The 22,182-nt window shown below is 57.6% G+C and overlaps 1 protein-coding gene across 1 annotated transcript in view; it reads right to left on the bottom strand.

Moving 5' to 3' along the window:
- Positions 1 to 1,299: 1,299 nt before the first annotated feature.
- Positions 1,300 to 22,182, bottom strand: part of LOC139242653 (potassium/sodium hyperpolarization-activated cyclic nucleotide-gated channel 3-like) — a gene marked incomplete at its 3' end in the record, with an annotated part of 43,041 nt that continues 22,158 nt past the window's right edge. Inside the window, exons 2-8 of the mRNA XM_070870456.1 lie at positions 21,554 to 21,983; positions 18,743 to 18,904; positions 17,678 to 17,896; positions 13,754 to 13,900; positions 6,397 to 6,637; positions 3,716 to 3,880; positions 1,300 to 2,545 (exon numbers count right to left, since the gene is read on the bottom strand). Coding sequence (XP_070726557.1) covers positions 1,300 to 2,545; positions 3,716 to 3,880; positions 6,397 to 6,637; positions 13,754 to 13,900; positions 17,678 to 17,896; positions 18,743 to 18,904; positions 21,554 to 21,964 — 2,591 coding nt within the window. The remainder of the gene's footprint in view (positions 2,546 to 3,715; positions 3,881 to 6,396; positions 6,638 to 13,753; positions 13,901 to 17,677; positions 17,897 to 18,742; positions 18,905 to 21,553; positions 21,984 to 22,182) is intronic.

Genomic DNA, 22,182 nt, shown 5'->3' with positions numbered 1-22,182 from the left:
CCCCACGGCTGGGTGGGCTTTGGACGGTGTTGTTAGTGTTGGGAGGCGATGCTCAGCGATGGCTGTCTGTGTTCCCCGATCCCCGGGCCTCGAACAGGCTCCTTGCCCCCCCCCCCCCCCCCAGGCTGGGGGGCCCTGGTCACAAACCGGGTCCCAGCGCCAGGTTTGGGGAAATTACCCCCTCCACGCCCCCCCGCCTCCCCTCACTCTGCCTCTATTTCTGCTCTTCTTTCTCTCGCTCCCTTTTCTTCTATCCATCTTCCCCTCCTTTATCCCTCTCTCTCCCCATTTCTTCCTGAGTCCCCCTCACACCCTTCCCTCCCCCCTCCGTCCAACCTCCCTACCCTCCTCCTTGCCCCTTCCTCCCTCGCTCTCCCTCCCTTACTCTCCCTCCCTCACTCACTCTCCCTCCCTCTCTTCCTCCCTCACTCTCTCTCCCTCACTCTCTTTCACTCGCTCTCTCTCCCTCCCTCCCTCACTCTCTCTCCCTCCCTCACTCACTCTCTCGCTCGCTCTCTCTCCTTCACTCTCTTTCTCCCTCCCTAACTCTCTCTCCCTCCCACTCCCACCTCTCCTTCACTCACTCCTATCCCTCGTCCCTTCCTCTCTCTCTCCCTCCTCCCCCCTTCTCTTCCTCACTCCCTTCCTCTCTCGCTCTCTCACTTCCTCACCTTCTCCCTCCCTCACTCACTTTCTCTCTCGCTCGCTCTCTCCCTCACTCACTCTCTCTCCCTCCCTCACACTCCTTTTCTCCCTCCCTCCACACTCCTTTTCTCCCTTCCTCACTCTCTCTCCTCCCACTCCCACCTCTCCTTCACTCACTCTATCCCTCTCTCCCTCACTCCTTTCCTCTCTCTCTCCCTCCCTCCTTCTCTCCCTCACTCCCTTCCTCCCTCACTCTCTCCCCGTCACTCTCATCCCTCTCTCTCTCTCCTCCCTCCTCGCCCCACAACCTCCCTCCCTTCCTCCCTCCCTCACTATATCCCTCACTCTCTCACTCTCTCTCCCTCCCTCACATTCTCTCCCTACCACTCCCTCACTCTCCCTCCTCCCTTTATCCCTCCCACTCTCTCCCTCCCTCCCTTCCTAACTCTCCCCCTCCCTCACCTCTCTCTCTCTCCCTCTCTCCCTCCCTCACTCCCTCCCTCCCTCCTCACTCTCTCTCCTCCCTCCCTCCCTCCTCACTCTCTCTCTCCCTCCCTCCCTCCCTCCCTCACTCTCTCTCTCCCTCCCTCCCTCCCTCACTCTCTCTCTCGCCACACCTGCCCCCCCCGCGCACTTTCTTCCACTCTGTCTTGCCTTGCCGACTCCGGGCGAGCTCGTCCTTCGCACCCAGCGACCCCGCCCCCTCGGGGGTAATCAAAGCCCCCCTCCCCCACCCCCGAGGAACAATCACCGGGGCTCCGATCGCAGTCGGGTGGCGAGGCATGAACTCCCCGAGACAACCCCCACCCCGCCGCTCCCAATCCCGTCGGCTGGGAGCGGGGGTCCGGGCCTACGATGGGGGTCCGCGCCTGACGACGGGACGGGGGGGCGCAAGGCTGACGAGAAACCGGGCCCCCCTCCCCCCAAACCATCGAGCGCCTTCTCTCCCGGGACCACCTCCCGCGGCGGGCTACATGTTGGACGTCAGCTTGAGCTTGGCGGGCTTGGCGGTCTCGGCTTTGTGGGAGGGGGCGGGGGGCGGGGAGGGGAGGCCGGGGGAGCGGGGGTGGCGGGCTGGGGGTGGGGAGCCGGTCCCGCAGCCGGCCCGCTGGCCGCCCGGCCCAGGAGCGCGGAGACCGAGGCGGAGGTGAGCTGGGCGATGTTGCCGGCCGAGCGGCGGGTCCCGCGGTGGGCCGCGGGCGGTGGGGCGGTGCGGTGGGGCAGGGCCGGCTGAGACGCGAGAGGTGCCGGGCGTCCTGGGTCAGGCCTGGCGGGCCGCGCCGCTCGGCAGGCGGCTGGGCGGGCAGCGAGCCCTGCGAGCCCGTCACCCGCGACGGGCTGTCGTGGAGGCTCTTGCCGGCGGCCGGCGGGCTCCGGGCCGGGCCGGCGGGCTGCTGGAGCAGCGAGGTGGAACGGGAGGCGCCCCGCGAGCGCAGGGAGCCCGTGACCGCCTGCGTCGGGCCCACCGGCGGCCGGGCCGGCCCGCCCTCCGGGGTGGTGGTCCGCGACTGGGCGGCGGAGCTGGGGCCGGAGGCCTGGCGGGACTGCGGGGGGCCGCGGCGGGCGGCCCGGGGCTGGCACAGCTCGGCCGCCAGTGCGGGGCGGGGCAGGAAGATGGCGGCCGGCAGCTGGTGCTGGTGCGTCAGGGCGACGGCCACCGAGGTGGTGGCGACGGCCGCCTGCAGGGGGGCGTGCACCAAGGGCGCCCAGATCACCGGCTTGCCGCGCTGCTCCCGCGACGTGCCCGCCCCCCCAGCCGCCGCCTGGCGCTCGCGCATCACGTGAGCCGCCTCGTGGTCGTGCTTGACGATCTGCTGGATTATCTCGCTGTCGCGCAGGTCCAGCGAGCCCGAGTTGGAGCCATCCATTCCCTTGCGCAGCAGCAGAGAGTTCTTCTTCCCTGCGGAGAGAGAGGAGGAGGGTTAACGCCCGGCGGGGGAATTAGGTCAGAGCTCGAGGGGCTGAATGGGCCTCCTCCTGTTCCTGTGTAACGGGCTCGAGGGGCTGAATGGGACCTCCTCCTGTTCCTGTGTAACAGGCTCGAGGGGCTGAATGGGACCTCCTCCTGCTCCTGTGTAACAGGCTCGAGGGGCTGAATGGGCCTCCTCCTGTTCCTGTGTAACAGGCTCGAGGGGCTGAATGGGCCTCCTCCTGTTCCTGTGTAACAGGCTCGAGGGGCTGAATGGGCCTCCTCCTGTTCCTGTGTAACAGACTCGAGGGGCTTAATGGGCCTCCTCCTGTTCCTGTGTAACAGGCTCGAGGGACTGAATGGGCCTCCTCCTGTTTCTGTGTAACAGACTCGAGGGGCTTAATGGGCCTCCTCCTGTTCCTGTGTAACGGGCTCGAGGGGCTGAATGGGACCTCCTCCTGTTCCTGTGTAACAGGCTCGAGGGGCTGAATGGGCCTCCTCCTGTTCCTGTGTAACGGGCTCGAGGGGCTGAATGGGCCTCCTCCTGTTCCTGTGTAACAGGCTCGAGGGGCTGAATGGGCCTCCTCCTGTTCCTGTGTAACAGGCTCGAGGGGCTGAATGGGCCTCCTCCTGTTCCTGTGTAACAGGCTCGAGGGGCTGAATGGGCCTCCTCCTGTTCCTGTGTAACAGGCTCGAGGGGCTGAATGGGCCTCCTCCTGTTCCTGTGTAACAGGCTCGAGGGGCTGAATGGGCCTCCTCCTGTTCCTGTGTCACAGGCTCAAGGGGCTGAATGGGCTCCTCCTGTTCCTGTGCAGCAGGCTTGAGGGGCTGAATGGGCTCCTCCTGTTCCTGTGCAGCAGGCTCGAGGGGCTGAATGGCTTCCTGTACCTCGGTATATTGTTGAGTTGGGAGGGGCTGAACTAGTCACGTGATGTTCACAAGTCTCAATAAAACCCCGGCCAGTTGGGTTCGGTGGATCCACGATGGGGCAGGTGGTTGTGAGCCTGGTGGATGAACTGGTCATGTGTCGTGTGATTGTTAAACCTTTTGCTAATAAACCGACTGGTTCTGAATAGCGACGTGTTGCCATGAATTTGGAAGCAGGGAGCCCATGAAGCGGACACATTACGGGGGACGACCCCTCTCCGCGGGAACACGTACCGATCCTGTTGAGCCGGTCCATGGCCACGGTCTCGAAGGCCCGCCTCATCATGGGGTACTCCTCCAGCACCTCATTGAAGTGATCGACGGACAGGGAGTAGAGGCGGCAGTAAGTGTCTGCACGCACACTCGCAGTCCTCCTCCCATGGGTCAGCAGGCAGATCTCTGGGGAGAGAGAGAGACGTTACAGCAAACAGCTCCCCCCTTTCTACAGCGCCGGAGGGGCAGTGCTGAGGGAGCGCCGCACTGTCGGAGGGGCCGTACTAAGGGAACCCCGCACTGTCGGAGGGGCAGTACTGAGGGAGCCCCGCACTGTCGGAGGGGCGGTACTGAGGGAGCGCCGCACTGTCGGAGGGGCAGTACTGAGGGAGCGCCGCACTTTCGGAGGGGCAGTACTGAGGGAGCGTCGCACTGTCGGAGGGGCAGTACTGAGGGAGCGCCGCACTGTCGGAGGGGCAGTACTGAGGGAGCCCCGCACTGTCGGAGGGGCAGTACTGAGGGAGCCCCGCACTGTCGGATGGGCAGTACTGAGGGAGCGCCGCACTGTCGGAGGGGCAGTACTGAGGGAGCGCCGCACTGTCGGAGGGGCAGTACTGAGGGAGCCCTGCACTGTCGGAGGGGCAGTACTGAGGGAGCCCCGCACTGTCGGATGGGCAGTACTGAGGGAGCGCCGCACTGTCGGAGGGGCAGTACTGAGGGAGCGTCGCACTGTCGGAGGGGCAGTACTGAAGGAGTGCTGCACTGTTGGAGGGGCGGTACTGAGGGAGCACCACACTGTCGGAGGGGCAGTACTGAGGGAGTGCTGCACTGTCGGAGGTGTCTCTGTCTCTCTCTTTCCCTCTCTCTGTCTCTCCTCTCTGTCTCTCTCTCTCTCTCTCTCTCTCTCTCTCTCTCTCTGTCCGTCTGTCTCTCCCTGTCTGTCTCTCTCTCTCTCTCTTTGTCTGTCTCTCTCTCTCTCTCACACTCACTATCTCCTCTCTCTCTCTCTCTCTGTCTGTCTCTCTGCTTCTCACTGTCCCTCACTGTCTCTCTCTCTCTCTCTCTGTCTCTCACTGTCCCTCACTGTCACTCTCTCTCTCTCTCTGCCTCTCACTGTCTCTCTCTCTCTCTGCCTCTCACTGTCTCTCTCTCTCTCTCTCTGTGTCTCTCACTGTCCCTCACTGTCACTCTCTCTCTCTCTGCCTCTCACTGTCTCTCTCTCTCTCTCTGTGTCTCTCACTGTCCCTCACTGTCACTCTCTGTCCCTCACTGTCCGTCTGTCTCTCTCTGTCTCTCTCTCTCTCTGTTTCTCAGCCCTGAGCAGATTACAAATAAAGTTGAATGTGCTGCATCACTTTAAGTGCTGATCCAATCCCAGTTAAACCTCAGATCTAATCCCATATCATTTTAAATTGCACTTGGCCATCAGCCTTGCTGGATGCAAAGCTTCTTTCTGTAAACCCCAAGGGCCCACGAGAGGCGAGGGGGGGTTGGGGGGTGGGGGGGGGGCGGCGGAGAGGGAGTGAGGTGAGGGAGGGGATGGATGAGGGGTGGGGAGGGGGGAGGGGAGTAAGGTGGGGGAGGGGTATGGCAGGAGTGGGGAGAGGGTGAGGAGTTGGTGGATGGGATGGGCGAGTGTGGGGGGAGGGGGTTGGCAGAGGAGGGGAGCGAGGTGGGGAGGGGTCGGCCGGGGAGGGGAGGGAGGGAGGGATGGGCCGGAGGAGGGGAGGGCGGGGAAGGAGTGGGCGGGGTTGGGGAGAGCTGGACCGAGGAGGGGAGGGAGGGATGGGCTGGAGGAGGGGAGGGCGGGGAAGGAGTGGGCGGGGTTGGGGAGGGGTGGGCCGGGGAGGGAGGGATGGGCTGGAGGAGGGGAGGGCGGGGAAGGAGTGGGCGGGGTTGGGGAGAGGTGGACCGAGGAGGGGAGGGAGGGATGGGCTGGAGGAGGGGAGGGCGGGGAAGGAGTGGGCGGGGTTGGGGAGGGGTGGGCCGGGGAGGGGAGGGAGGGATGGGCTGGAGGAGGGGAGGGCGGGGAAGGAGTGGGCGGGGTTGGGGAGGGGTGGGCCGGGGAGGGAGGGATGGGCTGGAGGAGGGGAGGGCGGGGAAGGAGTGGGCGGGGTTGGGGAGGGGTGGACCGAGGAGGGGAGGGAGGGATGGGCTGGAGGAGGGGAGGGCGGGGAAGGAGTGGGCGGGGTTGGGGAGGGGTGGACCGAGGAGGGGAGGGAGGGATGGGCTGGAGGAGGGGAGGGCGGGGAAGGAGTGGGCGGGGTTGGGGAGGGGTGGACCGAGGAGGGGAGGGAGGGATGGGCTGCAGGAGGGGAGGGCGGGGAAGGAGTGGGCGGGGTTGGGGAGGGGTGGGCCGGGGAGGGGAGGGAGAGATGGGCTGGAGGAGGGGAGGGCGGGGAAGGAGTGGGCGGGGTTGGGGAGGGGTGGACCGAGGAGGGGAGGGAGGGATGGGCTGGAGGAGGGGAGGGCGGGGAAGGAGTGGGCGGGGTTGGGGAGGGGTGGGCCGGGGAGGGGAGGGAGGGATGTGCTGGAGGAGGGGAGGGCGGGGAAGGAGTGGGCGGGGTTGGGGAGGGGTGGGCCGGGGAGGGGAGGGAGGGATGGGCCGGAGGAGGGGAAGGCGGGGAAGGAGTGGGCGGGGTTGTGGAGGGGGAGGGGAGGGGATGCATGGGGGAGGGGAGCGGAGGGTGTGACTCCCTTACCCCCGAAGTAGGATCCGTCGGACAGCTTGGTCTCCTTGCTGCCCTTGGTGAGGATGCTAACCACGCCATGCTGGATGAAATACATCTTCTTGCCCACGGTGCCCTCCCGCACGATGTAGTCGGCCGGCTGGAAGACCTCGAAGCGCAGCTTGGTGAGCATGGCGGTGACAAAGTTGGGGTCCGCGTTGGCGAACAGCGGCATTGTGGCTACCAGGTTGCGGCAGTTGAAGTTGACGATCTCCTGGCGGGGGCGACAGAGGCAGGTGAAAGGTTAACAACACTCGAGAAGCTCGACACCATCCAGGACAAAGCAGGCCGCTCGATGGGCCACGCTACCCACCACCTTCAACACTCACTCCCTCCACCACCGGCGCACCGTGGCTGCAGTGTGCACCGTCTACAAGATGCACCGCGGCAACTCGCCAAGGCTTCTTCGGCAGCACCTCCCAGACCTCTACCCGCCTAGAAGGACAAGGGCAGCAGGCGCATGGGAACACCACCACCTCCACGTTCCCCTCCCAGTCACACACCATCCCGCCTTGGAAATATATCGGCCGTTCCTTCATCGTCGCTGGGTCACAATCCTGGAACTCCCTCCCTAACAGCACTGTGGGAGCACCTTCACCACACGGACTGCAGCGGTTCAAGAAGGCGGCTCACCACCACCTTCTCACGGGGCAATTCGGTACGGGCAATAAATGCTGACAGGTTTGTAGAGGTGTGGCCAATGCCATCGAGTTGCTACAAACAGCGCTGGGCCCTGACTCCGTTAGGTGTGTCGAGGAGGCCCAAGCACGTGGGGCGATCCCGTCCGAACTGACCGCCCCCCCGCCCGGACGGAATTCCTCATCGGCGCCAAGCCCCGAAACCTCCCTAGGGAGCCGGCGCCTCACGACTTGAGCCTCCTCGGGGAAATCCCCTCGGTGCCTTTCAGTTCTGCGCGGAGGGGTTTCCTGCACGGGCTGCTCCTGCACACTCTCCACCTTGCCATCCTCGTCTGCCGTCCGGACACGCCATGGCGTACCATCTTGCCGTCCGGAGGAGGCGGGGGTCCCCAATGGGGCAGTCCAGGTGCAATAAGTTTTTAAGTCGGTTCGTGGGCTCCCAGGCCGTCTGCAATTTCTGCGGTCTGGAGGAGTCTGTGTTCCATGTTTTTATCGAGTGTGTGTGTGCAGCAGTTGGTGAGACGCGGGAGCAGCCTATCAAAAGCCCAGCGGGAGATCGAGAGCCAGCGGTAGTTGGTGAGAAGGGAGCGACCTATAAAAGGCCCATAGGGAGATCGAGAGCCAGCAGCAGTGGGTGAGAGGGGAGCGACCTATAAAAGGCCCAGCGGGAGATCGAGAGCCAGCAGCAGTGGGTGAGAGGGGAGTGACCTATAAAAGGCCCAGCGGGAGATCGAGAGCCAGCAGCAGTTGGTGAGAGGGGAGCGACCTATAAAAGGCCCAGCGGGAGATCGAGAGCCAGCGGCAGTTGGTGAGAGGGGAGTGACCTATAAAAGGCCCAGCGGGAGATCGAGAGCCAGCGGCAGTGGGTGAGAGGGGAGCGACCTATAAAAGGCCCAGCGGGAGATCGAGAGCCAGCAGGTGAGAGGGGAGCGACCTATAAAAGGCCCAGCGGGAGATCGAGAGCCAGCGGCAGTGGGTGAGAGGGGAGCGGCCTATAAAAGGCCCAGCGGGAGATCGAGAGCCAGCGGCAGTGGGTGAGAGGGGAGCAGCCTATAAAAGGCCCAGCGGGAGATCGAGAGTCAGCGGCAGTGGGTGAGAGGGGAGCAGCCTATCAAAAGGCCCAGCAGGAGATCGAGAGCCAGCGGCAGTGGGTGAGAGGGGAGCAGCCTATCAAAAGGCCCAGCGGGAGATCGAGAGCCAGCGGCAGTGGGTGAGAGGGGAGCAGCCTATCAAAAGGCCCAGCGGGAGATCGAGAGCTAGCGGCAGTGGGTGAGAGGGGAGCGACCTATCAAAGGCCCAGTGGGAGATCGAGAGCCAGCGGCAGTGGGTGAGAGGGGAGCAGCCTATCAAAAGGCCCAGCGGGAGATCGAGAGCCAGCGGCAGTGGGTGAGAGGGGAGCAGCCTATCAAAAGGCAGCTACAGCGGGAGATCGAGAGCCAGCGGCAGTTGGTGAGAGGGGAGCGACCTATAAAAGGCCCAGCGGGAGATCGAGAGCCAGCGGCAGTGGGTGAGAGGGGAGCGACCTATAAAAGGCCCAGCGGGAGATCGAGAGCCAGCGGCAGTTGGTGAGACGCGGGAGCGGCCTATAAAAGGCCCAGCGGGAGATCGAGAGCCAGCGGCAGTGGGTGAGAGGGGAGCGACCTATAAAAGGCCCAGCGGGAGATCGAGAGCCAGCGGCAGTTGGTGAGACGCGGGAGCGGCCTATAAAAGGCCCAGCGGGAGATCGAGAGCCAGCAGCAGTTGGTGAGAGGGGAGCAGCCTATCAAAAGGCAGCTACAGCGGGAGAGAAAGCAAAATAGAAGTAGAAAGTAATCAAAAAGTGACGTCACAGCCAATGAGGTAAGTGATTGGCTGGTGATTGGTGCGTAGCTTTTCTTTTCTTTTTTATATCAGTAAGTGAACTGTAACATTGTTATTACCAATTTAAGGGTATCTAAGGTTAAGACATGGCAGGAGAGCTCGGCCATGTGATATGCTCCTCCTGTACCATGTGGGAACTCGGGGACACTTCCGGTGTCCCTGGGCGCTACGTGTGTGGGAAGTGTATCCGCCTCGAGCTCTTGACGGTCCGCGTTGCGGAATTGGAGCTGAGGGTGGATTCACTCTGGAGCATCCACGATGCTGAGAATGACGTGAGTATCACGTGTAGTGAGTTGGTCTTACCGCAGGAGAAGGGTCCACAGCCAGATAGGGAATGGAAGGCCAGCAGGAAGAGCAGTGCAAGAAAGATAGTGCAGGGGTCCCCTGTGGTCATCCCCCTGCAAAACAGATACACTGCTTTGAGTACTGTTGGGGAGGATGACTCATCAGGGGAGGGCAGCAGCAGCCAAGTTCATGGCACCGTAGGTGGCTCTGCTGCAAAGGAGGGCAGGAAAAAGATTGGGAGCGCGATAGTGATAGGGGATTCGATGGTGAGGGGAATAGATAGGCGTTTCTGCGGACGCAACCGAGACTCCAGGATGGTATGTTGCCTCCCTGGTGCAAGGGTCAAGGATGTCTCGGAGCGGGTGCAGGACATTCTGAAATGGGAGGGAGAACAGCCAGTTGTCGTGGTGCACATTGGTACCAACGACATAGGTAAAAAAAGGGATGAGGTCCTACGAAAAGAATTTAAGGAGCTAGGAGCTAAATTAAAAAGTAGGACCTCAAAAGTAGTAATCTCGGGATTGCTACCAGTGCCACGTGCTAGTCAGAGTAGGAATCGCAGGATAGCGCAGATGAATACATGGCTTGAGCAGTGGTGCAGCAGGGAGGGATTCAAATTCTTGGGGCATTGGAACCGGTTCTGGGGGAGGTGGGACCAGTACCTGGGCAGGACCGGAATCAATGTCCTAGGGGGAGTGTTTGCTCGTGCTGTTGGGGAGGAGTTAAACTAATATTGCAGGGGGATGGGAACCTATGCAGGGAGACAGAGGGAGACAAAAATGAGGCAAAAGCAAAAGACAGAAAGGAGATGAGGAAAAGTGGAGGGCAGAGAAACCCAAGGCAAAGAACAAAAAGGGCCACTGTACAGCAAAATTCTAAAAGGACAAAGGGTGTTAAAAAAGCAAGCCTGAAGGCTTTGTGTCTTAATGCAAGGAGTATCCGCAATAAGGTGGATGAATTAACTGTGCAAATAGATGTTAACAAATATGATGTGATTGGGATTACAGAGACGTGGCTCCAGGATGATCAGGGCTGGGAACTCAACATCCAGGGGTATTCAACATTCAGGAAGGATAGAATAAAAGGAAAAGGAGGTGGGGTAGCATCGCTGGTTAAAGAGGAGATTAATGCAATAGTTAGGAAAGACATTAGCTTGGATGATGTGGAATCTATATGGGTAGAGCTGCAGAACACTAAAGGGCAAAAATCGTTAGTGGGAGTTGTGTACAGACCTCCAAACAGTAATAGTGATGTTGGGGAGGGCATCAAACAGGAAATTAGGAGTGCATGCAATAAAGGTGCAGCAGTTATAATGGGTGACTTTAATATGCACGTAGATTGGGCCAGCCAAACTGGAAGCAATACAATGGAGGAGGATTTCCTGGAGTGCATAAGGGATGGTTTTCTAGACCAATATGTCGAGGAAACAACTAGGGGGGAGATCATCTTAGACTGGGTGTTGTGTAATGAGAGAGGATTAATTAGCAATCTCATTGTGTGAGGCCCCTTGGGGAAGAGTGACCATAATATGGTGGAATTCTGCATTAGGATGGAGAATGAAACAGTTAATTCAGAGACCATGGTCCAGAACTTAAAGAAGGCTAACTTTGAAGGTATGAGGCATGAATTGGCTAAGATAGATTGGCTAATGATACTTAAGGGGTTGACTGTGGATGGGCAATGGCAGACATTTAGAGACCGCATGGATGAATTACAACAATTGTACATTCCTGTCTGGCGTAAAAATAAAAAAGGGAAGGTGGCTCAACCGTGGCTATCTAGGGAAATCAGGGATAGTATTAAAGCCAAGGAAATGGCATACAAATTGGCCAGAAATAGCAGCGAACCTGGGAACTGGGAGAAATTTAGAACTCAGCAGAGGAGGACAAAGGGTTTGATTAGGGCAGGGAAAATGGAGTACGAGAAGAAGCTTGCAGGGAACATTAAGGCGGATTGCAAAAGTTTCTATAGGTATGTAAAGGTTAGTAAAGACAAACGTAGGTCCCCTGCAGTCAGAATCAGGGGAAGTCATAACGGGGAACAAAGAAATGGCAGACCAATTGAACAAGTACTTTGGTTCAGTATTCACTAAGGAGGACACAAACAACCTTCCGGATATAAAAGTGGTCAGAGGGTCTAGTAAGGAGGAGGAACTGAGGGAAATCTTTATTAGTCGGGAAATTGTGTTGGGGAAATTGATGGGATTGAAGGCCGATAAATCCCCAGGGCCTGATGGACTGCATCCCAGAGTACTTAAGGAGGTGGCCTTGGAAATAGCAGATGCATTGACAGTCATTTTCCAACATTCCATTGACTCTGGATCAGTTCCTATCGAGTGGAGGGTAGCCAATGTAACCCCACTTTTTAAAAAAGGAGGGAGAGAGAAAGCAGGGAATTATAGACCGGTCAGCCTGACCTCAGTAGTGGGTAAAATGATGGAATCAATTATTAAGGATGTCAAAGCAGCGCATTTGGAAAATGGTGACATGATAGGTCCAAGTCAGCATGGATTTGTGAAAGGAAGATCGTGCTTGACAAATCTTCTGGAATTTTTTGAGGATGTTTCCAATAAAGTGGACAAAGGAGTACCAGTTGATGTGGTATATTTGGACTTTCAGAAGGCTTTCGACAAGGTCCCACACAGGAGATTAATGTGCAAAGTTAAAGCACATGGGATTGAGGGTAGTGTGCTGACGTGGATTGAGAACTGGTTGTCAGACAGGAAGCAAAGAGGAGTAAATGGGTACTTTTCGGAATGGCAGGCAGTGACTAGTGGGGTACCGCAGGGTTCTGTGCTGGGGCCCCAGCTGTTTACATTGTACATTAATGATTTAGACGAGGGGATTAAATGTAGTATCTCCAAATTTGCGGATGACACTAAGTTGGGTGGCAGTGTGAGCTGCGAGGAGGATGCTATGAGGCTGCAGAGTGACTTGGATAGGTTAGGTGAGTGGGCAAATGCGTGGCAGATGAAGTATAATGTGGATAAATGTGAGGTTATCCACTTTGGTGGTAAAAACAGAGAGACAGACTATTATCTGAATGGTGACAGATTAGGAAAAGGGAAGGTGCAACGAGACCTGGGTGTCATGGTACATCAGTCATTGAAGGTTGGCATGCAGGTACAGCAGGCGGTTAAGAAAGCAAATGGCATGTTGGCCTTCATAGCGAGGGGATTTGAGTACAGGGGCAGGGAGGTGTTGCTACAGTTGTACAGGGCCTTGGTGAGGCCACACCTGGAGTATTGTGTACAGTTTTGGTCTCCTAACTTGAGGAAGGACATTCTTGCTATTGAGGGAGTGCAGCGAAGATTCACCAGACTGATTCCTGGGATGGTGGGACTGAACTATCAAGAAAGACTGGATCAACTGGGCTTGTATTCACTGGAGTTCAGAAGAGTGAGAGGGGACCTCATAGAAACGTTTAAAATTCTGACGGGTTTGGACAGGTTGGATGCAGGAAGAAAGTTCCCAACGTTGGGGAAGTCCAGAACCAGGAGTCACAGTCTAAGGATAAGGGGTAAGCCATTTAGGACTGAGATAAGGAGAAACTTCTTTACCCAGAGAGTGGTGAACCTGTGGAATTCTCTACCACAGAAAGTAGTTGAGGCCAATTCACTAAATATATTCAAAAGGGAGTTAGATGAAGTCCTTACTACTCGGGGGATCAAGGGGTATGGCGTGAAAGCAGGAAGGGGGTACTGAAGTTGCATGTTCAACCATGAACTCATTGAATGGCGGTGCAGGCTAGAAGGGCTGAATGGCCTGCTCCTGCACCTATTTTCTATGTTTCTATGTGAGGTTGCAGCCCCTCTTCCAATATCTAAAGGGGCCGCTCCTCATATTCTGGCTGCACGTCAGTCCCACACTCTTGATCTTTGGGCACCCTGTGCGGAGGGGAGCGGGTAGGTCCGAGGGCCTCCTCGTAGGACTGCTCCTGGGCCTGGCCAAGGGGGCCATCAGCCGGTCCAGGTAGCGGGCGGTCGAGGGGGTCGTTCAGCCCGACTGCCTGCCTCTCTTCCGCGGTTACATCCGAGCCAGGGTGTCCCTGGAGATGGAGCACGCGGTGTCCACCGGTACGCTCGCGGCCTTCCGCGAGAGGTGGGCGCCGGAGGGACTGGTGTGCATCATCACCCCCGGGAACAGAATCTTCATTTCATTTAAGTTCCCTTTAAAGTTTTATTTGGAAATTTGTGCCTTAAGCAAAAAGGGGCGCTTGATTTCAAGTTAGATTAAAAATAGTTGTAGAGCTGTTGAGTTGGGAGGGGCTTAGCAAATCATGTGATGTTCGCAAGGCTCAATAAAACTCCGGCCAGTTGGGTTTGGGGGTCGAGGCATGCAGTTGTGAGCCTGGTGGATGAACTGGTAATGTGCAGTGTGATTGTTAAACCTTTCACGAATAAACCAACTTGTTCTTAACAGCAATGTGTTGCCATGAATTCTAGAGCCATGAAACCACGAAGCGAATACATTATAGAGGGCTTTTTGCAAGACCAGTGAGCCGATATGCAAGGGACTATCTCAGTAACCTCTCCTCTGCCCACTCACCTCTCGCAGAGGGACGCTAAGCTCTCCCAGAATGTTCTCCTCGTCAAACATCTTGCCCTGGTAACGGTGCTCGTAGTATTCGTGGATGCGCTGACGCATTTCGGCTGGCAGCTTGTGGAAGGACATATACTGCTCCACCTGCTTGTACTGCAATCACAAACAAGCAAACACAGCTCACTCATAACTGCATTCAGCTCATACGCAGACACCCGCAGGAGCCGCGCTCTCCCCAAGTGTGTGGCTGGCACAAGGAGCTATTCTGATCAAAGCCCATCTGTCAGCCTCACTGTCTACAAATGCTGGGATCTCTCTCTCACTGTCCCTCACTGTCTCTCTCTCTCCCTCACTCTCACTGACTCTCTCTCTCTCTCTCTCACTGTCTCTCTCTCTCCCTCACTCTCACTGACACTCTCTCTCTCTCTCTCACTGACACTCTCTCTCTCTCTCTCACTGTCTCTCTCTCTCTCCCTCACTCTCACTGACTGTCTCTCTCTCACTGTCTCTCTCTCACTGTCCCTCACTGTCTCTCTCTCTCCCTCACTCTCACTGACTCTCTCTCTCTCTGTCTCTCTCTCTCTCACTCTCTCTCTCTCTCTCTCTGTCCCTCACTGTCTCTCTCTCTCTCTGTCTCTCATTGTCCCTCACTGTCACTCTCTCTCTCTGACTCTCTCTCTCTCTCTGTCCCTCACTGTCTCTCTCTCTCTCTGACTCTCTCTCTCTGTCCCTCACTGTCTCTCTCTCTCTGTCCCTCACTGTCTCTCTCTCTCTGTCTCTCATTGTCCCTCACTGTCACTCTCTCTCTCTGACTCTCTCTCTCTCTGTCCCTCACTGTCACTCTCTCTCTCTGACTCTCTCTCTCTCTGTCTCTCTCTCCCTCACTCTCTCTCTCTCTGTCCCTCACTGTCTCTCTCTCTCTCTCTGACTCTCTCTCTCTCTGTCCCTCACTGTCTCTCTCTCTCTGTCTCTCATTGTCCCTCACTGTCACTCTCTCTCTCTCACTGTCTCTCTCTCTACCTCACTCTCACTGTCTCTCTCTCTCACTGTCTCTCTCTTTGCCTCTCACTGTCTCTCACTGTCCCTCACTGTCACTCTCTCTCTCTGTCTATCTTCATGTCTCTCACTGTCTCTCTCTCTCTCTCTCTCTGTCCCTCACTGTGTCTCTCTGTCTCTCACTTTCTCTCTCTCTCCATCTCTCTGTCTCTCTCCATCTCTGTCTCTCTGTCTAGTTGTGTAACTCTCTCGCTCTCCATCTCCCTATTTGTCGCTCTATCTCCATTTCTATTTCTCTCTCTCTCTCGCTGTCCCTCTATTTGTCTCTATCTCTCTCTCTCTCCATCTCTCTATTTCTCTCTCTCTCTCTCTCCATCTCTCTTTGTCTCTCTATATTTCTATCTCTCTCTCTCTTTCTCTCTCTCTCCCTGTCTATTTTTTCTCTATCTCTCTCTATTCATCTCTCTATTTTTCTCTTTCTCTTTCTCTCTCTTTTTCTCTCTCTCGCTCTCTTTCTCCATCTGTCTCTCTCCCTTCCTCTCTTTCTCTCTCGCTCCAGTGTCAGCTGTGGCTCAGTGGATACCACTCTCTCTCGCCTCCGAGTCAGAAGGTTGTGGATTGAAGTCCCACTCCAAAGACTTGAGTACATAAATCCAGGCTGACACTCCCAGTGTGGTACTGAGGGAGCGCCGCACTGTCGGAGGGGCAGTACTGAGGGAGCGCCGCACTGTCGGAGGGGCAGCACTGAGGGAGCGCCGCACTGTTGGAGGGGCAGTACAGAGGGAGCACCGCACTGTCGGAGGGGCAGTACTGAGGGAGCGCCGTACTGCGGTGTTGGAGGGGCAGTACTGAGGGAGCGCCGCACTGTCGGAGGGGCAGTACTGAGGGAGCGCCGCACTGTCGGAGGGGTAGTACTGAGGGAGCGCTGCACTGTCGGAGGGGCGGTACTGAGGGAGCGCCGCACTGTCGGAGGGGCGGTACTGAGGGAGCGCCGCACTGTCGGAGGGGCAGTTCTTTCGGATGAGACGTCAAACCAAGACCCTGTCTGCCATCTCAGATTGCCGTGGAAGAACCCATGGGGAAGAAGAGCAGGGGGAGTTCTCCCTGGTGTCCTGGGGCCAATATTTATCCCTCATTCCCTAAAAAACTGATGATCTGGGTCATTATCACATTGCTGTGTGTGGGAGCTTGCTGTGCGCAAAATGGCTGCCGCGCTTCCCACATTACAACAGTGAGCACACTCCAAAAGTACTTCATTGGCTGTAAAGCGCTTTGGGACCTCCGGTGGTCGTGAAAGGTGCTATATAAATGCAAGTCTTCTTTCCTTCTCTCTTTATCTTTCCCTCTCCTCCTCTCGTTCACTCTCCCTCTCCCTTTCTCCCTCTCTCGCTCCCTCTCCATCTCTATCTCTCTCTTTCTGTGACTCTATCCCTCCCTTCCTATCTCTCTCTCTATCTATGCTCTTCCCTCCCCTCCCTCGCCCGCTGCCCCGGCACTGCTCTATGTGAGCAGGTTCTGCCCTGCGGAGATACATTAGGTGTCAGGGTAGATAATTGGGTCATTATTTCACTGATTTATCCTCTCACCACTTGCACTGACTGTAATTTAAATGCTCCTTTTGCAAAGGACGTTAAATATGCAGCACTGTGTGATCAAGGCAAGTGTGTGCTGAGAAAAGCTGAGAGTTGTTACCAGCCTGTGACTGAGTCAGAGAAGGGGGAGTTCTCCCCGGTGTCCTGGGGCCAATATTTATCCCTCAGCCAACATCACTAAAAACAGATGATCCGGGTCATTATCACATTGCTGTTTGTGGGAGCTTGCTGTGCGCAAATTGAGCTGCCGCGTTTCCCACATTACGACAGTGACCACACTCCAAAAAGTACTTCATTGGCTGTAAAGCGCTTTGGGACGTCTGGTGGTCGTGAAAGGCGCTATAGAAATGCAATTCTTTCTCTCTCTGTCTGTCTCTCTCTCCCTCTCTATCTTTCTCATTCTCTCTCTCTTTCTCCTTCTCTCTCTCTTTCCCTCTCTCTCTCTTTCTCTCTGTCTCTCCCTTTCTTTCTCTCTTTCTCCCCCCCTCTCTCTCTCCCCTCTCTCTCTCTTTCTTCCCTCTCCCTCCCTTTCTTCCCTCTCTCTCTCCTTCTCCCCCTCTCTCTCTTTCTCCTTCTCTCTCTTTCCCCCTCTCTCTCTGTCTCTCTCTCTTTCTCCCCCTCTCTCTCTTTCCCTCTCTCTCCCCCCTCTCTTTCTCCTTTCTGTCTCCCCCTCTCTCTCTACCCCCCACCCCCCGCCGTTACCCCTCTCTCTCTCTCTCCCCTCTCTCTCTCTCTGTCCTTCTCTCCCCCCCTCCCTCACTCTCTCTCTCTCTCTCTCTCCCCCTCGCCCCTCTCTGCCCCCTCCCCCGTACCCCCCACCCCCCGCCGTTACCCCTCTCTCTCTCGCTCTCTCTCTCTCTCCCCCCTCTCTCTCTCTCCCCCTCTCTCTGTCCTTCTCTCCCCCCCTCCCTCACTCTCTCTCTCTCTCTCCCCCCTCCCTGCCCCCTCCCCCTGCCGTTACCCCTCTCTCTCTCTCTCTCTCTCCCTCCTCTCTCTCTCTCTCTCTGTCCTTCTCTCCCCCCTCCCTCGCTCTCTCTCTCCCCCTCTCCCCCCGTCCCGCCCTGCCCCCTGCCCCGTACCCTCCACCCCGCGCCGTTACCCCTCTCTCTATCTCTCTCTCCCCTCTCTCTCTCTCTCTCTCTCTCTCCCCCTCCCCCTCTCCCCTCCCTGCCCCCTCCCCCGTCCCCCCCACCGTTACCCCTCTCTCTCTCTCTCCCCCTCTCTCTCTCTGTCCTTCTCTCCCCCCCCTCACACTCTCTCTCTCTTTCTCTTTCCCCCTCTCCCCCCCGCCCCTCCCCCGTACCCACCCCCCCACCACCGCCGTTGCCCCAGACGGGCTCACCTTCTCCTGGTACTGGCGCCGGGATGAGTCGAGGGACTGGATGAGAGCAGTGGCGTGGCCGATGAACATGGCGTAGCAGGTGGCCCCCACGATCATGCTGAGCATGGTCAGCCAGACGTCCGTCATGCCCTTGGGGGCCTGCTGCCCGTACCCGATGCACAGCATGTGGCTCATGGCCTTGAACAGAGCGTGCGAATACTGCTTGCCCCACGAGTCGTTCTGCCGGGGAGAAAAGGTGCAGGGTCAGTCTCCTCGGGGCCGGAGATCGGCTAGTACCAAAGACCAGACTGTTCAACCAGCGCCTGGCATCAGGAGCTGAAACAGCCCCCGGATTGTCCATCGCCGTAGGTCAGGCCAGGAGGGAGGGTCTGAATGGGGACTGAGCCTCGTCAGGTGCTGCCTCACCCCGATCCTCGTCCCTCCCTCCCTCCCTCCTCTCTCCCTCCTCCCCTCCGCCTCCCTCCCTTCCCCCTTCCTTTCCTCCCTCACTCCCTCCTCTCATCGTTCCTCCCCCTCCCACCTCCCCTCGTCCCTCGCTCCTCCTCCCTTCCCTTCCCTCCCTCCTCCCCTCATCTCTCCCTCCCTCCTCCCCTCATCCCTCCCGTCCTCCCCTTCTCCCTCCCTCTCTCTTCCTCCCTCCCCTTGTCCCTCCCTCCTCCCCTATCCCTCCCTTCCTCCCCTCCTCCCCTTATCCCTCTCTCCTGCCCTCGTCCCTCCCCTCATCCCTCCCTCCCGTCCTACCCTCCTCCCTCCCTCTCTCCTCCTCCCTCCCCTTGTCCCTCCCTCCTCCCCTATCTCTCCCTCCCTCCCCTCCTCCCCTCTCTCTCCCTCCTCCCCTTGTCCCTCCCTCACTCCTCCCATCCCCCTGTTCCTCTCCTCGCCGCCGCCTTTGTTCCACACCCCCTCCACCGTCCCTCTCTTGGGCGCCCCCCCCCCCCCACCCTGGCCCCCACTCCTCCCCCCCGGCCCCACCCTTGCCCCCTTGTCCACTCCCACCCCGACCCCCCCGCGGCCTCCCCTTGCCCCCCCCACCCTCCTCCCTCTCCACCCCCCCACCGCACTCACCACCATGTGGTTGATAGACACCCAGCAGTCCTCGGGGAAGTCCTGCAGCATGGGGACCAGGAACTGCAGGCAGCCGTCCCAGTGACACAGCAGCAGCATCATCCCGATCAGATTCACGATCCGCACCACCGCACTGGCCAGGTCGTAGGTCATGTGGAAGATCTAGCCAATAGAACAGAAGGCCGTCACAATCAGCCAATGGGGGAGCCTCGCCAAACTGAGTCGTTCACCTGGGATTTGCTACTTGCCCGACACACAGTCAAAGGCAGGTGTGTGGGGGTTTGCCGGGCTCAGGGGGGAAAGTGCGGGGGGGGGTTGCGGAGAGAGTGGGACTGATGGGATCGCTCCTCACAGAGCCGGCACAGGAACGATGGGCTGAATGGCCTCCTCCTGTGGTTCTAATAATAACAACTTGTATTTATATAGCGCCTTTAACGTAGTAAACTGTTCCAAGGCGCTTTACAGCGGTGTTACAGAGAAACAGATAAATTTGACCCCAAGTCACATAAGGAGAGATTAGAGACAGGTGACCAAAAGCTGGGTCAAAGAGGTCGGTTTTAAGGAGCGTCTTAAAGGAGGAGAGAGAGGCGGGGAGGTTTAGGGAGGGAGTTCCAGAGCTTGGGGCCCAGGCAGCTGAAGGCACGGCCACCGATGGTGGAGCGATGATAATCAGGGATGTTCAGGAGGGCAGAATTTGAGGAGCGCAGACATCTCGGGAAGTTGTGGGGCTGGAGGAGGTTACAGAGATAGGGAGGGGTGTAGGGGCTGGAGGAGGTTACAGAGATAGGGAGGGTGTAGGGGCTGGAGGAGGTTACAGAGATAGGGAGGGGGGGAGGGCTGGAGGAGGTTACAGAGATAGGGAGAGGTGTGGGGGCTGGAGGAGGTTACAGAGATAGGGAGGGGTGTAGAGCTAGAGGAAGTTACAGAGATAGGGAAGGGTGTAGGGGCTGGAGGGGATTACAGAGATAGGGAGGGGTGTAGGGTTGGAGGAGGTTACAGAGATAAGGAGGGGTGTAGGGGCTGGAGGAGGTTACAGAGATAGGGAGGGGTGTAAGAGCTGGAGGAGGTTACAGAGATAGGGAGGGGTATAGGGGCTGGAAGAGGTTACAGAGATAAGGAGGAGTGTAGTGGCTGGAGGAGGTTACAGAGATAGGGAAGGGTGTAGGGGTTGGAGGGGATTACAGAGATAGGGAGGGGTGTAGGGCTGGAGGAGTTTACAGCGATAGGGAGGGGTGTAGGGGCTGGAGGAGGTTACAGAGATAGGGAGGGGTGTAGGGGCTGGAGGAGGTTACAGAGATAGGGAAGGGTGTAGGGGCTAGAGGGGGGTTACAGAGATAGGGAGGGGGTGTAGGGGCTGGAGGAGGTTATAGAGATAGGGAGAGGTGTAGGGCTGGAGGAGGTTACAGAGATTGGGAAGGGTGTAGGGGCTGGAGGAGGTTACAGAGATAGGGAGGGGTGTAGGGGCTGGAAGAGGTTACCGAGATAGAGAGGGGTATAGGGGCTAGAGGGGGGTTACAGAGATAGGGAGGGGGTGTAGGGGCTGGAGGAGGTTACAGAGATAGGGAGGGGTGTAGGGCTGGAGGAAGTTACAGAGATTGGGAAGGGTGTAGGGGCTTGGAGGAGGTTACAGAGATAGAGAGGGGTGTAGGGGCTGGAGGAGGTTACAGAGATAGAGAGGGGTGTAGGGGCTAGAGAGGGGTTACAGAGATAGGGAGGGGGTGTAGGGGCTGGAGGAGGTTATAGAGATAGGGAGGGGTATAGGGCTGGAGGAGGTTACAGAGATTGGGAAGGGTGTAGGGGCTGGAGGAGGTTACAGAGATAGGGAGGGGTGTAGGGGCTGGAAGAGGTTACCGAGATAGGGAGGGGTGTAGGGGCTGGAGGAGGTTACAGAGATTGTTAGGGGCGAGGCCATGGAGTGATTTGAAAACAAGGATGAGAATTTTGAAATCGAAGCGTTGCTTAACCGGGAGCCAATGTAGGTCAGCGAGCACAGGGGGGGATGGGTGAGCGGGACTCGGTGCGAGTTAGGACAATGGGCAGCGAGCACAGGGGGCGATGGGTGAGCGGGACTCGGTGCGAGTTAGGACACGGGGGGCAGCTGAGATTTGGGAGGCCGGATGGAAGAGGGTCGGAATAGTCAAGTCTGGAGGTAACAAAGGCAGGGGGAAGAGCGGTGGGTGAGGGGGGGGGAAAAGAGTGGGACTAATTGGACAGCTCTAGCAATGAACATAAAACAGAAGAACATAAGAAATAGGAGCAGGAGTAGGCCATTCGGCCCCTCGAGCCTGCTCCGCCATTTAATACGATCATGGCTGATCCAATCATGGGCTCAGCTCCACTTCCCTGCCCGCCCCCTTATCAGTTAAGAAACTGTCTATCTCTGTCTTAAATTTATTCAATGACCCAGCTTCCACAGCTCACAGAGGCAGCGAGTTCCACAGATTTACAACCCTCAGAGAAGAAATTCCTCCTCATCTCAGTTTTAAATGGGCGGCCCCTTATTCTAAGACCATGCCCCCTAGTTCTAGTCTCCCCCATCAGTGAAAACATCCTCTCTGCATCCACCTTGTCGAGCCCCCTCGTAATTCTATACGTTTCGATAAGATCACCTCTCATTCTTCTGAATTCCAATGAGCAGAGGCCCAACCTCCTCAACCTTTGCTCATAAAGTCAACCCCCTCATCTCCCGGAATCAACCCGAGTGAACCTTCTCTGAACTGCCTCCAAAGCAAAGTATATCCTTTCGAAAGTATGGGGGCAGGAACTGCAGGCAGAGCTGCCATGGGCGCGGTTGGAGGGTGTGATGCTCACCTCCTCCCACTGGTGGATATAGCGGATGAGACGGGAGAGCCGGAGTAGGCGCAGGAGGCTGAGGATTTTGGCGAAACGCACGATGCGAAGGGCCCGAGCTGTCTTGTACACCTCGGAGTCCACCCGGGTCTCCAGGTCCACGATGAGGAAGACGTAGTCGACGGGGATGGAGGAGACGAAGTCCACCAGGAACCAGCTCTTCAGGTACTTCATCTTGATGGTGTGGGGATCCAGGATGATCTCGGTGTTGTCCTCCACCACGATGCCCGTGCGGAAGTTGAGCACCAGGTCGATGAGGAAGAATGTGTCGGACACCACGTTGAAGACGATCCAGGGGGGGGTGTTCTCGTCCTTGAAGAAGGTGATGCCCACCGGCAGGATGATCAGGTTCCCCACCATCAGCAGCAGCATAGTAAGATCCCAGTAGAACCTGCAGGGGCGAACAAAAACACGCCCGCCCCCCCCCCAGAAAACGTGAGGCGGGCCAGGCAAAAAAATGAAGAAAGGAAAGCAAATTATTATTTAAACGGAGTGTTATACATGTAAACTTGTATTTACTCCGTACAGCCACCAGAGGGCTCATCCCCTGGAGTCCCAAGGGATCCCATAATCCCTTGGGAGCACAGGTA

Source organism: Pristiophorus japonicus, unplaced genomic scaffold (assembly GCF_044704955.1).
Source record: "Pristiophorus japonicus isolate sPriJap1 unplaced genomic scaffold, sPriJap1.hap1 HAP1_SCAFFOLD_1416, whole genome shotgun sequence".
Taxonomy (NCBI): domain Eukaryota; kingdom Metazoa; phylum Chordata; class Chondrichthyes; family Pristiophoridae; genus Pristiophorus; species Pristiophorus japonicus.
The sequence above is the reverse complement of the archived record's forward strand: the minus strand, read 5'-3'. Positions and strand labels throughout refer to the sequence as shown.